The 15,133-nt window shown below is 38.5% G+C and overlaps 1 protein-coding gene across 4 annotated transcripts in view; it reads left to right on the forward strand.

The window, feature by feature from the left end:
• Positions 1-4,871: 4,871 nt before the first annotated feature.
• The window catches only part of KCTD5 (potassium channel tetramerization domain containing 5), a 39,813-nt gene continuing 29,551 nt past the window's right edge, over positions 4,872-15,133 (forward strand). For all 4 annotated transcript variants that reach the window (XM_058850210.1, XM_058850211.1, XM_058850212.1 and 1 more), the window contains exons 1-4: positions 4,872-5,300; positions 12,582-12,690; positions 13,789-13,880; positions 14,721-14,816. In XM_058850210.1, the coding sequence (XP_058706193.1) occupies positions 4,884-5,300; positions 12,582-12,690; positions 13,789-13,880; positions 14,721-14,816 (714 nt within the window). In that variant the 5' untranslated portion in view covers positions 4,872-4,883. The remainder of the gene's footprint in view (positions 5,301-12,581; positions 12,691-13,788; positions 13,881-14,720; positions 14,817-15,133) is intronic.

Consider the following 15,133-nt stretch of genomic DNA (forward strand, 5'->3'; position numbering starts at 1 on the left):
TGCTCTCTCCGTGCTTCTGTTGAGGCTTCCACATGCATATCATTGCAGTGAAGATCTTGCTTTTGTGCACTTCAGTTTCTGCTCCAGACTAGTAGACAGACCTTGCATTACCAGCCTCACTTGATTTAAAACAAATCCACACGCACACACACCAAATCATGTACCAGCCTTGCATTTTTATAGGGCTGGAGTTTTCTGTGACTCTCAGATTATCATTTAACTGTGTTTCATCAGGGAGCTTTTTTATGCCTCTCCTAAGTACCACCTCTTTGTTTTCCTTTCCTCACAGTCCCCCAGCTTATTGGTATATGGCATTTGTAGCCAGGTCAGTTGCACTCTTGTGTAATTCCTAACATAGTTCTGGTTGCAGGATTTGTGTGGTACTTTTGTAATTATGTGAATGAATCAGATGTATTTTTCTGGCAGACAGGCTCCAATGGTAAGGCTTTTGAGAGAGTAAAATGCTGAACATAGCACTGAAATTTCTAAAACTGAAATGTTTGCTTCTGAAGCATTTTAAACATTAAGTCTAAATTTTAATATAAGTCATATGTGTGTTTAATCAAGGGACAATAAACTTACAAGCATGCTTTTAACTAATGCTAACTAAAAGAAAAACTAGTTAGTATGGGGGAGAAAAAGCTACTATTGAAATAGTAAATAGTTTTTCACCTTTTCAGCAAATGAGGGCTAGAAGCTTTCTTTCCAGGGTGTGCATGTGTTGTGCATATTAGTGGGGCCAGCCTATTTAATTGGGTAGAGAAGTGAAAACTTTGTACAATTGATTACCTGACCTTTTTTTTGTCTCATTGGGTAATGAGATGTCAATTCTATTTTTGGTCCTTGGCCAAACATTCAGGAACTCTAGAAAAAATGCAAGGAATTGAAATATAGATAATAAAGTAATCTGGTGAGAAAATCAAAGGCAAATATTGATACAAAGGGGAAAATATATGGTACTTAAAGCATATCTATAAAATGAAAATATTTTTCATATCAATCTCCTTTATCCGCTTCAAATTATGACTGTTTTTTGTGGTCAAACATTTCTTGTTTGTCTTTGTTACAAAGACACAGCTTCCTGTGTGCTAAAAAAAACTCCCCCGGTGGTATTTTCAACATGCCTGTGTTCCTGAACCTTGCAGAGGGGAATGACCTAGGTCTGGACAAAGGCATTCCTTCCTTGTTTTAAAAGCAGTGTAAACATTACCCCTATTCATTCACTCACTACACATACCGTTACTCTGCATTTTGAGTTGTCATTCTATGATGTGTTTTTCCTTTCACCAAAGAAAGGTTTCTCTACAATGTTGAAAAAACTTATAGGCTACTGTTTTCAAGAAGCAGTATTTTAAAAACAATGGTGTATCAGATTTCTCAGAAAATACATGAATGTTGAATATTTTCTTGTACAGGGTGAAGGAGATTTATTACTGATCTCTTAAACTGTTATGTGGTTGAACTTGATGGCAGTTCAGCTTTACTCATCTTTAAAAGAGACAGTGCAGTTGCCTTTTCTTTTGGAGCAACTGCATTCCTGTCCTCTGTATCCCTCCACGTACAAAAACCTGAGAGAAGCAAATCCCTTGCTTACTGTGTCTGGTGTTAAGGGAGAGAAGGGGTCCTGTAAATGGCTGAGATGAGGAAGACAGAAAAGTGTTCCCTTTGCATCATGAGAAATTTCATCACATACAAAATACACTCCTTGTTACTCAAATTTGAATAGCACAGTGCACCTTTGATCTGTGTCTGTAGTAAGCTCTATGTACCATTCTAACCAAGGTGACATGTATTTTAAGTCTGTTGCGGTGCTATCCCTTTGTTCTCCAGCTGTCAAATTCTGGCCATGTGTTGTGTCCACTGGAGGCAGCCCTACCACTTTCAGATTTAGTCTGTGGTGTAGAGATCTAAACAGACATATTCCCAACTTTATACAGAAGAGTTTGGCGGTGATGGAGATTCACAGTGCCACCGCTGTTCAATGTGTGACATAACTTGGTCTCACATAGAAAATCTGGCAAAATGACCTCCATTGGCTTTTTAACTAGGTAGGAATCTAGGTGTGCTTAAACATCTTTTCTCTAATATTTAGATTTTTACCATAGCAAATTAATTGTTTTTTCACACCTTGAAAATCTTCTCTCAGTAGACTTTCACTGTGCCCACCAGAGGCTTTTAGCAAGCCAGATCTTGGTAGCAGTAAGCTGTCAAGAAGGTATCAGAAGGTTGATGTCTGCATCCTAGAAGTCCTTTTTTTTTTTTTTTTTTAAATTTACAATGCTGTTATTGGAAAATGGTGAGCATCTCTTACAGTAATCACTCCACTTAAAACTTCAGTATTCCTAATCCAGTCTTACTTAGCTACTGCTTTTTTTGGGAAGGAACTAGAACTTTCCTGGGAGAGGTATTTCTATTTCTTGTACTACACGTAGAATCTGTGGGTTTGAAAGGTGGGAAGAGTATGGAGTGAGGCATCAAAAAGCATTCACAGATTCAAGTATGTTTTATCAGTTTGTCCACTTAAATGTGTGTTGACTGGTGCTGCATACTATGGAGGGCTAATACCCATTTTAAATGCTTTTGCCTGATGTGGGGTAAATTAATCTCTTTGTCCTGAAAATCACTTCTGTGGTTCATGGGAGTTCATGGAATGAAATGTGCAAGGGAAGTTCTTCAGAGCTGCACATAGGCCAGGTGATTTTTCTGCTTTTAATCCAGGGTTTTCAAAGCAGAAAAAAAAAATGTAGGTACTTGAAGACTCTTCTTAAGATTCCTCCTTACTGCAGACCTACTGAAAACCCAGTATGTTGATTCATTCCATCTCTTGCAATTTGAACAATTGCCAATCATTTATGAAGAATTTGGTCAATAATGTAATTTTGCTTTGCTTGGTATTTGAACTTTAGAAAGGTATTTATTCCATTTTTTTCTGTGGTGTGGAGTTTAAGAAAGAATGAAGTACTACTGCCCAGTCACAAGAAGTTTAAGACTACTTTATTAAACTGGGAAATCAGTTTGTTACCATTTGCCTTAGAGTCCAGTTTGTAAAGGTTTTGTATTAAGAAAGAGTTACTTCAGATGTGATGTTGAGGCATTGTTAGCAAACTGATATTACCTATTAAGATTCCATTTGTTAGGCATTTAGATGCTGAAAAGATAAAACTATCAGTACTGTGTTCTACTTTTCTCCTTCTGACATAATTGTGAAGTATCTGCTATATATGTCTGAAAAGAATTGCAGATTACAACAAAGATGTGATGATTCTAATTCATAGAATTAGGCGTTTATAGTTCAAGATGCTTAATTTAATGTGCTTGATACAATTACATTTTGTGCCGTGAATTTTGAAGAAGTGAGAGCTTCCCACATGTACATTTTCTTTTGAATGATATAGTAAAGTCAGGACAATTATTTCATTTGGCCTGTGTACAAAACATTTGATTTCATCACCTTGCTGAGGAGAGAACTTGTGTATTAATAGTTGCCCAAAGATGTAGCCTCTGGATGGATTCTGATCATTCTTTCTATTAGTAAATTGCACAGATAGGTATGGTATTTATATCTGAAATTTTCCTGAATGCCTGTAATACTCCATGGAAATATTTTATGAATCAAATGGAAATACTCCAGCAAAGCCTCGTGATGCAGACTGTCCATCAGTTGATCAAGTGAGCTTATAGACAAGTCATTCTGTGACCCAAAATGGCATGTTTTTATTTATGACTGATAATTTCAGAATGTTTCCTCTTTCATAGAAGAAATGACTGTTATGCAGCAAAGAGTTGGAGAGGTTCTGAAGCTCCCAATAGCCTGGTTTTAGAATAAATAGAATATGCTGAATTGGAAATGTCATCAAGTCCAACTCCTGGCCCTGCACAGGACTCCCCAGCAATCCCGCCGTGTGCCAGACACCTTCTTGAACTTGGGCAGGCTTGGTAGTGTGACTGCTTCCTGGGGAGCCTGTGTTCAGCCACCCTGTGAGTGAAAAACCTTTTCCTGACACCTAACCTAAACCTCCTGTGACTCAGCTTCATGCCATTTCCTCAAGTCCTGTCCCTGGTCAAGAGAGAAATCTGTCAGCTGGGCAGTGGATTGTAGGTGGTTGCTGTTCGAGAAAGCTTCCTATGGCTATGTACTAACTGACTTGAGCTGGTGGATGTTTGAAATGGTAGCAGAACTGAAAGTTACTATATCTGACAAAAGAGAAAAAATAGGAACCAGGAACCATAATAAATTTTGATAGTTGTATGCTGTTTTCAGGTTGGTGGCAGTCAGTTACATGTGTAATATGCTCTACCTGATTTGTAGCTGTAACTGTGATGTACAGAAAAAAGAAAAAAAAAAAAAAGAAAAAAAAGAAAAAAAAACCCATCCCAAACAAACAAACCCCCTAACCTCCCCTCAACAAACCATAAAACAATCTCCCCTCCTCCAAGAACTCATGAAAACAGAAGCAAATAATGCAATGCTATAAGATACACTTTTTTGTATTTTTATTCTTATAAGGTTATTTGCTGGCTCTTGTTGGCCTCTAGTTCAGTCTGTGTTATTTAAATTCTAATATATGAATTACTTGGATTGAATTCATGTTCGGGGCCATGGTGTTGTATGTATTGATGTACAGCCTTGAATGTGAATAATTATTGTAAACTATATTTTACACCTTTTTTCTGGCTTTATTATATAAATTTTCTATTGGTCGATGATTTAATCATATCTCATAATTTAATGACTGTTTATTCTCCCCTCGACAGATCTCTGTGCTGTAGATGTGTAGTTAGTGACTGGATGACGGATTTCACTTATGCTTGGTAGCCTGTAATAAAGACATATAGGGTTCTGCGCGGTCTCCGCCTCTTCCTTCCGCCGTGGGGCGGGGGGCATGGGGCAGACGGGGACGAGCCCGCGGCCCCGGCCCGGCGGCGGCTCTGTGGCTGCAGCCGAGGCGCGGAGCCGCCGCCGCCGCTCGGCCGAGCAGGGGCAGGGCGCTGTTCCAGCCGACGCTTCCGGTGGGCGGCGCGCCGGGGCCTGGCAGCCGGGGCGGCCCCTTCCGGCGGTGGCGAGCATGGCGGCGGAGAACCACTGCGAGTTCCCGGTGCCCCCGGCTGGCGGCCTCGGCGCGGGCGGGCCCTGCCGTCGGTGTAGCTCGGCGCCGCTGCCCGGTGCGGGGCCCGGAAAGTGGGTCCGGCTGAACGTGGGGGGCACCTGCTTCCTGACCACTCGACAGACGCTCTGCAGGGACCCCAAGTCCTTCCTCTTCCGCCTCTGCCAGGCCGACCCCGACCTGGACTCGGACAAGGTGAGCGCGGGCCCCGACGCGGCCGCTCCCCGCTGCGGGCCCGCTCCCCGCCCGCCGCGCTGAGGGTGTGCCGCGGCCGGTACCCGCTCCCGCTGTGACGCCTGCCCAGGCGGCCGCCGGCGTGAAGGGAGCCCGGGGCCCGGCGCCGCGGTGAGGGGCAGCAGGAACGACTTTGCTGCCGCGGAGGGAGTCTTTCTGAAGAGTGTTGCTTAATGAGTGATGTGGTGCGAAGCAGTTGGGTTCGTGAATAACAAAACTTCTCATAAATACAGCAGAGACCACAGTATCGTTTGTACGTTTGTGTAATTTTTTTATGTTGTCTGACGGGGTTTAAGTTTTAGCGTTTTAATGGAATGTCTGCGTGCACTGACACTGTTATTTCTGCACTGTCATTATTCACTTGTTCAATTACAAGAACCAGAGCAAAGTACTTTTGATAATAATCTCTCACTTAGATGTAGCATTCTGTCTTTTCAGCAGTTCTTGGAGAAAAATGTTATATATTCTGCATAGATTGCAAGTAGTGGCTAAATATTTCACTCTGACTCATTGTTAGTAGAGGAAAAAAAATTGTTAAGACTTTATTTGTGGTGTGGTATGTAGTACTGGATATAAAGTATATAGTGTTGGCACTGAAGGATTTTGGAGCATCATGAGCAAAAAACGTTTTCCAGTACAGTTAGGGAAAAGAAAGAAACAGCTAATAACCCTGTAACCAACAGGTTGAAAATGAGGAGTTGAATATTATATATGAGTTTTGAAATTTTTTTCAATGAAGTTAGTAGATTTCATCCTTTTATCAGACATAACTTCTAGAAAGGATATTTGAACACCTAGGATAGGGAACAGGATGTAATGTTCCTGAGTTAGAAGAAAGAAAAGTTGAAGTGTGGTGGTGTGGGAATTGTTTTGTTGTTGTCCTTGGTTTTGGTTAAGGTTTTTATGGAGAAATTAAACTAGCCTATGAAAGTAAATTTAAAAAATGTAGGTGGCTTGCTGATAGATCAGCTGTCTTTGGGACAGAGTAGGAAAGTGTTCCTCTAAGGTTTCTCAATTAAAAAATAAAGCACTGTCGCATGCTCTGGCAGATGGGAAGGCCAGCTGTATCCTGGGGTGCATCAGGCCCACCATTGCCAGCTGGGCAAGGGAGGGGATTGTCTCCTCCTGCTCTGTTTTGGGGTGTGGTCTCACTTTGAGTCTTGTAGCCAGTTTTGGGCACCACAAAATCAGAAGGATCTCTTAGAGAGCATGTGAAGGAGGAACACAAAGTTTCTGAAGGGGAAGCCATATGAGAAATAGCTGACGTCACTTAGCTTCTTCAGCTGGAGAAGGGGAGGCTGAGGGAAGGCTCATTCCTGTCTGCATCTTCCTCCTGAGGGGCAGTATTGATCTCTGTTCTGTGTGACCAGTGACAGGATCCAAGGGAATGGCATGGAGCTGTCAGAGGAGGTTAATGTTGGATATCAGGAAAAGGTTCTTTCCACAGAAATTGGTTGAGCACTGGAACAGGCTTCCCAAGGAATGGTCATGGACCCAAGCCATGAACTTGACAGAGCTCAGGCACATGGTGGGATTCTCGGGGCTGTGCTGTGCAGGGACAAGAGTTGGACTTTATCCTTGTGGGTCCCTTCCAACTCAGAATATTCTGTGATTCTATGATTTCCTTAGTGCTGCTGTAAAGAGCTGAGAGGCTCCAGAAAGAGGTAGCATGTTGGCCTTTAAACTGCCTTCAGGTACTAATGTTGAATAGGACAGGGCAGCCTGTACTCTTGCTGTTAGGTATGTTTCCTTCCACTTGTAATGGAAGAAAGATTAACTAACCTTTGGCACACTCTGTGGCCAAACTAGTTTTGAATGCAATAGGATAGTGACATTGACTCTCTGAATTTAGTATGTTTCACAGTGTCACTCACAACTTTGTATTTAAAACTTTGAAAATCGTTTCAGCAAATGAATGAGCAGCAGTGGTCATATTTACTGTTCAGAATAGGATTTATTTTCCACAGTATTTAAATCTTGTTTTAGAGATGAATACATGAAAATAGACAAGCAGAGCCTTGCTCACCTTTTCGTCATTGTTTAGCTAATTTAATGCTTTTACTGCATTACTGTTAGTAATTTACATATATTTTCCTGTTTCAGCATCTTCCTATTTTAGCTATATACCAATTTTTCTTTTGCAAACTGTTCTAGCATTCTTTTAACTTTCCCGTAAGAAGGAGATTGTCAAACTTTCTGAATAAGGTTTTGGCAGTAGTACTTATGCTTGGTTTTTAATGCCTTTGTAAAGCTGGCATAGAATCTGTCAAAGAAGAAAGCACACAAGCACTGAGTGTTTTAGAAAAATCAAAATCTTCCTAGTAGCGCAACCTTGACTGTCAGCATCAAGAACTATCTAAATTGTAGTCATTATTCTAAGTAAGAGATACATTTCATTTGTCCATGAGATTTCTGACTTGTCAGATGGGTTGTGTTACTGATGTAGTTTTGATAAGTACTGCTAGTCTGCAGACACTCATTAGGCTACACAGTTTCTAAAAAATTCACTAGTTCAATATTTTAAAAGCACAGATTATAGGGGAGACATTTATAAATCCAGATTTAATACCAAATATTACTGTATTTCTGTGCATGTTGCTGCTTTATCAGAGCTCAGAATATGTAAATTGTGTCATTTTTTTAAATATTCATGTTAAATATTCATATAGCCTTGAGCCAAGAGCTCAAGCATAACTTGAGTGTATCCTGATGCAGCATTGGATCCCAATGAAGATAACTAATCGGAAATAAATTTATGACATTTCAGATAGTGTTTTAGTGCAGTTCTTGGGGAGATTGTTAAATGAGATTAAGGAGGTGAATGTATTTGGTCCACCTTTTGAGTCCTACTGGAATCCTGTACTGGATTCTAGCATCCACAGTTCAAGGTCATAACAGGGCAGTGACTAGTCACAAGGTGAAATATGGTTTGGTGAAAAGTTTTAAAGGACAAAACTTACTTTGGCAAGAAGTTTTTGAACTGACTTCTCAGTCCAGAAGAACATACATGGAGACAAGGAATCTGTTGATAGTGAAGCCTGTTCAGTCTAGTAAAGGTGTTGTGAAATCCATCTAGCAAAGTGTCAAACTATAGATGTCCTTGCTAGAAAGTATATAATATTAGCAGTGACAGTAATTATTTATTGGAATGGTTAAGTTTCACTGCTACTTTCTAAAGGTTAAATTTCACTGTAAATAAATTGAGTTCTTTGTGTGTTTTAAACAAGGATCAGGGTAAGTGTTCATTATGATTCCTTTAAGCCTCAGTCTATAAAGATTGAAGTGAAAACATTTGCAACTGGAATACATGATCATTTAATTGCTTTAGTCAGTATTTTTACAAAGGAATGCAGTTGTGAGCTACACATGACTTTTCATTGGTATGCTGAACCAGGTGATTACTAGGTTTCCTCTAAAATTCCATGGTGTTTGTAACTTGAACTAAACATTAGTGTGGGAGAGTGGTAATAAACACATGCAGTCTTCACTGTACATGGGCAGTGCTGTCTTTTAAATGGTGTCCTCATAAGCACATATGAAACTACTAGAAGGCCTAGAACTTACAGGCAAGAAAAAACTCTTGAGAGAAGAATGTAATGCCGAGGTAGAACTGGGTAAAGATACAAACATCCATGTGATTAACTAGCAGTTTAGGGTTGGATGCACAAAGACAACGTGCATTTGTTTTGAGTTTTCTTATGAAGATTGTCAACATTTGCAGGAAAGACCTCTAAGTGTGGGATGATGTGACTACACTGAATAGAGAAGAAACTAGAATTTCTGCTGCTGTTCCAGTAAACATTAACACCTGTTTGTATAAAATACATCTGAAAGAGAGAGAACTTTGAAACATTATTAGAATATAGATTTTTCTAACATTTGTGTTATTCACCTGAAGTTTGGGAAATGGCTTCAAAAATACCTACGCTTGTTGTGTCAGCAAAGATTCAAACTTGTTCAAAGCTTGTAGAAAAACAAATTACTAGTTAGCAGAGGAATCTGCGTAGCTGGAACATCAAAAGCTATTAATACTTAAGCTAGCAAGCCTAAGGCTAGTTACGTACATGCAAACTAGCTGCCTCTTTAAATTGTCCAGATCACATTGGATCACGTTTGCAATTTATTATTTTATCTTACAATAAAACTGTTTATATTAAAAGTGTCGAAATGCTAATTACATGTGAAAATACAGTGTGCTTTCATGTATATGTGGTTGAAAATAGTCCTGATAATATTCTGAAAGACTTAAGACCTGTATTTTTAGAGTTCTAGGTAGAGCAGATGACTGCACTTCTATGTCAGCTTGTATTGGATTTATGTTTACATTAATATCCTTAAAGATCTAGTGTAATCAGCTTTTCTTAGTGGTTTCAACATTAAGTACTTAGCATACATTGAAGGCTATTCAGGCAGCTCACTCAAAAGGAGTGATAAGGCATTGTCTGTAGGAAGATGCTGAGGCAGTAAATATTTTGCTGCACTCCTGTGCATTATTTGCATATGGTTACAATATTCTTTACTGATTGGTTCATCTTTTGGCTCTTGACTCCCTGGTGCTAGTGTGTAGTGTATCTGAGCTGTAAGGTCAATGTTCAAGACACACATCCTCCTCTTAATGTTAATTAATGCATATTTTCTATGTCTGTAATCTGAGTAAGCGACTTTGGTGTGGAATTTAGATGCTCAAGTGAATCCTGCTGACAGAATTTGGGTTGCACGCTGCTAGAATTTAGCCAGAGTTCTTTAACTGTTGATATTTATTAATGTAAAAAAAAAAAAAAAATTACAGCAGAAATTATAGGGCTTTTGTGTGCCTTCTTTTTTATTATTTTTCAAGACACCTTGTTGTCTGAAAGGCTTTGTAGAGTATGACACTACTGAGATGGTATTTTTTTCATGTATGACCTCTCATAAGGTAGAAGTTGAACGACAAGGCCTGATACAGCTTCTTCCCTTTGTGGTTTCATTTGAAGCTTGTTTAGTATATAGAAATCAACTCAGAAAAAACTAATTTCAGATAATGTAGGCCTTTAAATTATTCTTTTTCATGCCTTTTGTGCAAGGAGTGAAGTAGCCATTGTTACTTAAGATTTCATTTAGAGCTTTTAATCACTTTGCTTCCGTGACCCACCTCTCTGTCTCTGTAGTGGTATAGAGCTGATGACCGGTATTGCTTCAGAAGGTGATGTGAGAAAACACTGCAGTGTAAAAAATTGCAATCATCTTAATGAGGGACATTATTTCTAGAGATTTGTTTTTATTAACTGGGAAGACTTCTAGTTTTGTAACTATGTGTTTCTTAATGCAGTTCAGATGATGACCAAGTACAGGGTTCTTTTCTTTAAAACAGAGTTTCTTTTTATCTGTTTTAGATCTTCCTTTCCAACCTCACTGGTTTCTTTTCCTTTACTAAATAATACTTTTCAGCTTATAATTCATACAGTTGTTCATTCAGCTGTTTTTATTTCTTTGGGTTGTATCTGTAGATTGTACATTCCTGAAGTGTTACGGTAATGTACGTATATTTATAGATGAAATATTAAAACAATATTGCTTCATCTATCTATGGTTTTGGTTCATAGTCTCGCTTTTGTGAGGCCATGAGCTTAGATCAGAAGAAATTGCCATTAGACTTCATAGAGTATTGTCTGGTCTGAGTGTAGGTTAACTGTGAGCACGTTTTAACATGTTAGCATTTTCTTGAACAGTTAATTTTATACAAAATTATAAACTCCTTCACTTCTTTTGAAATGACACTGTGTTTAGGTGTGTAAAGCATTTAACTGTAGTTGTAGAAAGGATTTATGGCTTTTGTAGTTCAGGCTGTCGTCTTTCTACATTCTACCAGTCCTGGTTAGACAAGTGCAGTTACTCAGAAACTAAATCTATGTACCTGAAAATACATCTGCCATGGTTTTTTTCCGGCGAACCATTTTAGGAACTCTACGTACAACAAGTAGAGAGAGCTTTCAGGTATCACAGTTCAGTAATCAAACCTTTTTGTATAAGCATTAATGTTCAAATGCAGAGGATTGAGTCAGTAGAATTTCTTTCATATGGAAGAGCTATTATTGCTAGTACCTATGGTTTTGAGGGAGCATGATTCACACATAGCTAGGAATATTAGTAATGATGACTTTTTGAGTATCTCCCTTAAAATACTAGAGCATTAAAAATAAGTAAAAAAGTATTTGGGGTGCCGCCGCATCTCTCCAGTATATATCTGTAGAATATCCATGGCACCAAAACCTTATGTACTAATGGATTAATACAATCAGTAATCCACTTGGTAGTAGAAAGGAGCAGTGGATCCGTTAGAAATCTCTCTTTGAATCTTCTTTCAACCTCTGGCCAGCACAAAGTATGTCAGTACTGTCCTGATTGTAGGGGTTCACACATAGATTCTAAGTAACATAGGAATTATCAATTTTACTTCTTTATCTCTTTGTCAAGAATATCAGCTCTGCAGGTGAATTTTTGGAACTGTTTTGCAATTCAGAAAACACTGTGGTCTCTTTGGTAAACTGAGCATTAATTTGGTCTGTTCATCTATTCCTTCACTTGTCTGCATGAGATAGGTAGGAATTGCATCTTCAGTGTACTTTTTTCTTTTTTGAAGATGCATTTACAGCCCTTGCTTGGTACACAGCAGTTCTCAGTGAGAACCCTAACCTTAACTGTGAGTACGTGTATATCTCAGCTAAGACAAAAGCAAATGTTTTTAGAGCGAAGTGTTGAGGTTAAAAAGAGTTAGGTTTGTTTGCCTTTAATAAAAAAAAAACAAAATAAAAACCTGGTATTTGAAGCTCACTCGAATGTAGACTTCGTTCTGATTCTTCAGGCTCCCAAATAAGATTTCCTGGTTTTAAGAGCTATTTTTAATCTTAACTTTCAGTGTTCTCACTTACCACTTAGGTCTTTCATGTTAACAATGTTGTTAATCATTGATAAGGCGTTGGGGGATTTATCAGATAAGAAAAGTCATGTATTGGATAGTTTGATTGATCAGTCTGACACCATGACAGTTGTATTGTTTATTATTGTCTTTAATAAATCCAGCTTTCGGGACTGTGGCTACGTCTGAATACCTGCTCACTACAAGATGAATATTAGCTCCCAGTTCCCACTTAGATGTTCAAATCATTGTTTTGGTTTTTGGTTTGTTTGGTTTGGGCTTTGGTGTTCTCTTGCTTTGTTTTGGGTTGTTTGTTTGGTTTGTGTTTGTTTGTTTTTCTAATCTAGGATGAAACAGGTGCCTATTTAATAGACAGAGACCCAACCTACTTTGGGCCAGTGCTGAACTATCTCAGACACGGGAAACTGGTCATTAACAAGGACCTAGCTGAGGAAGGTAAGACATTTCTAACTACCTTGTTTGTTGCCACTTAACTATTTTCACTTCTTTTGAGTCAAACCAAAACTAATGGCAAACGTTAACCAGTGTAGCATTTGTATCTGTTCCAAGCAAAACTGATAGGTATCAGGCAGTTGTAGTATATGGGGTTATTTGAGCGTTTTGAGTATGATTCCTGATTTCACAACCCCCATTCTCAGTTGGAACATAAGCATTCAAACCAGGGGGGATATGCCTTTTATTGTGTAATCGTGTATCTTTCCTGTGTGACTGTGAAATACTTGGGTTTAGTCCTCTTTAAGCAAAAGAATGCTGCCTAGGAAACAAGCTTTAGAAGATATAAAGCAAGCTAAAAGTGAAGCTCTGGCATGTTCAGATGTGTGGAATATGCTTTTAAAGACTGAATTCTGCCCCCAGCTTCTCCCTCCTTGTTCCCAGTTTGTATCAATTTTACCCTAATGGTGGATGACTGTTTTAAAACGTACAGTAATAAAACTGTATCGATAGCATGTTGAAGAAATTTATCAAAGAGAAATACAATTTAACAGTACTAGGAGGAAGGAATATGAAATACATTTTCCATGTGCATTGTTAAGCATACTGTGTGTGGAGAATAGGTAGGCCTTGAGTAGAAGCAGTATGTGTCCTTAAGCTTTTCTTAGTTTCAGACTCTTAAGATCTCAAATGACAGGAAGAAAAATTTTCTGTTTGCTAGCAGCTGCAGAGATTTTCAATGGGATTATTTAAATTTCTCTCTTATATTCCAGCCTGAGGGAGGGCCTGAGGTATGGTGGTCTTATCAGTCTCCTATGGAATGGTATCTGTGTGCATTTTTTTGTTTCTTGCCTCATTTTGTATGTGAAATGGCATCAGTTATATTTGGGATATTTTTAGGGCAATTTTTTAGAATGAGCCAAACATTGAATTACATGTGCCTGAAAGAAGCCAGAATCATTAGGTTGGTGAACTGTCTTATCATAGGGAAAAACAAATAATTTTCTGTAGCTGTTGAGAGGATAATCTTATGAGCTAGTTGGTGATTTTGGCATGGAATCTTTAGTTACACTGTCTTCCCAAAAAATGTTTTCCTACTAGGTGTACTGGAAGAGGCTGAATTCTACAATATCACGTCTCTAATAAAACTGGTAAAGGACAAAATAAGAGAAAGAGACAGCAAAATCTCACAGGTGAGGCTGTTTTCTTGTGTGCTTTTGATTATTTGTCTTATGACTAGTAGTGACCGGGTTCCATTTGTTTTTTTATATAACTCCTGATTTTCCCAGTAGGATACTGAATGGCTGCCTTCATCACTGGATGATCTGCAGCCACTAGTATACAAAGATTGATATTCTTAATTGCTGGCTCCTGCCAACTTGCTTACAAAGTTCACAGATCTTGTTCAAAAACTGAAAAAATTCCAAGTAATTGGTCCAAAATGTCCGGTAATAGTAGAATTTGTCATAATATCATTTCTGGAAATATTTGTTAGAGAGCAGCTTTTGTAAAACATAGCTTTCTCATTGACTTTTAAATGCTCTAAATATGATGAGGTTGCCTAACTATGGTATATCTGCTGTTTATACAGCATGTTTATGCAGCATAAGTACAGATGCTTTTTAGCTCCTGTCATAAATTTTTGTAGCAAAGTTTCTTCATTTGTAAGGCTCTGTGATTGAGAAGGTTGCCTCTTCTCATAGCAGCTCATATTTTCCATGAAAGTAAATGTGATAAAGTTTGTTCTTTAATTCTGCTACTCAGGCTTCCCTGGTAACTGAGTCTTCATGGACATATTACAAACTTTTATTGTTATTGACAAATTTCTCTTGAAGCCAGGTTGCTGGATCACAGGGTTGCTCTTGCTCTGATAGCATTTACTATAGGTCTCAGCCAAAATGGTCCTAGTTCATTGCTCTGGATGGTTCAAAGTGGTGTTGCTTACCATTTCTAGAGAGTAAGGGCAACTTCAGACAAGTCACAAATGCAGTAAATTCCATGCCCTATTGAGCATCTTATATTTTTTCTTGAAGGTGCCAGTCAAACATGTCTACAGAGTGCTGCAGTGTCAGGAAGAGGAACTCACTCAAATGGTTTCCACAATGTCCGATGGCTGGAAATTTGAACAGGTAAAAATTCCACATGGGATACAGTTAATGTAGTCTTCTAAAAAGGAGTATGAAGTATCTTTTGAGAAAGAGGAATATAAATTAAATTCCATGCATCTTTTTTTATTCAGTAATTTTTAGAATTTGGATAAACATACAGAGCTAAGTTAAAATGTGTTTGCATTTATCATAAAACAACAAAAAAGTTCCAGGAGGTAAATTTTGCTGACTTTCTATAAAAACATCTGCAACACGTCTGAAATGTAATTCTTCAGTGTCTACACATGGCAGCTGAAGGGTGAATCAACCAGAATTAAGTAATACTAGTTTATATGAAT

Source organism: Poecile atricapillus, chromosome 14 (assembly GCF_030490865.1).
Source record: "Poecile atricapillus isolate bPoeAtr1 chromosome 14, bPoeAtr1.hap1, whole genome shotgun sequence".
In the NCBI taxonomy this organism is placed as follows: domain Eukaryota; kingdom Metazoa; phylum Chordata; class Aves; order Passeriformes; family Paridae; genus Poecile; species Poecile atricapillus.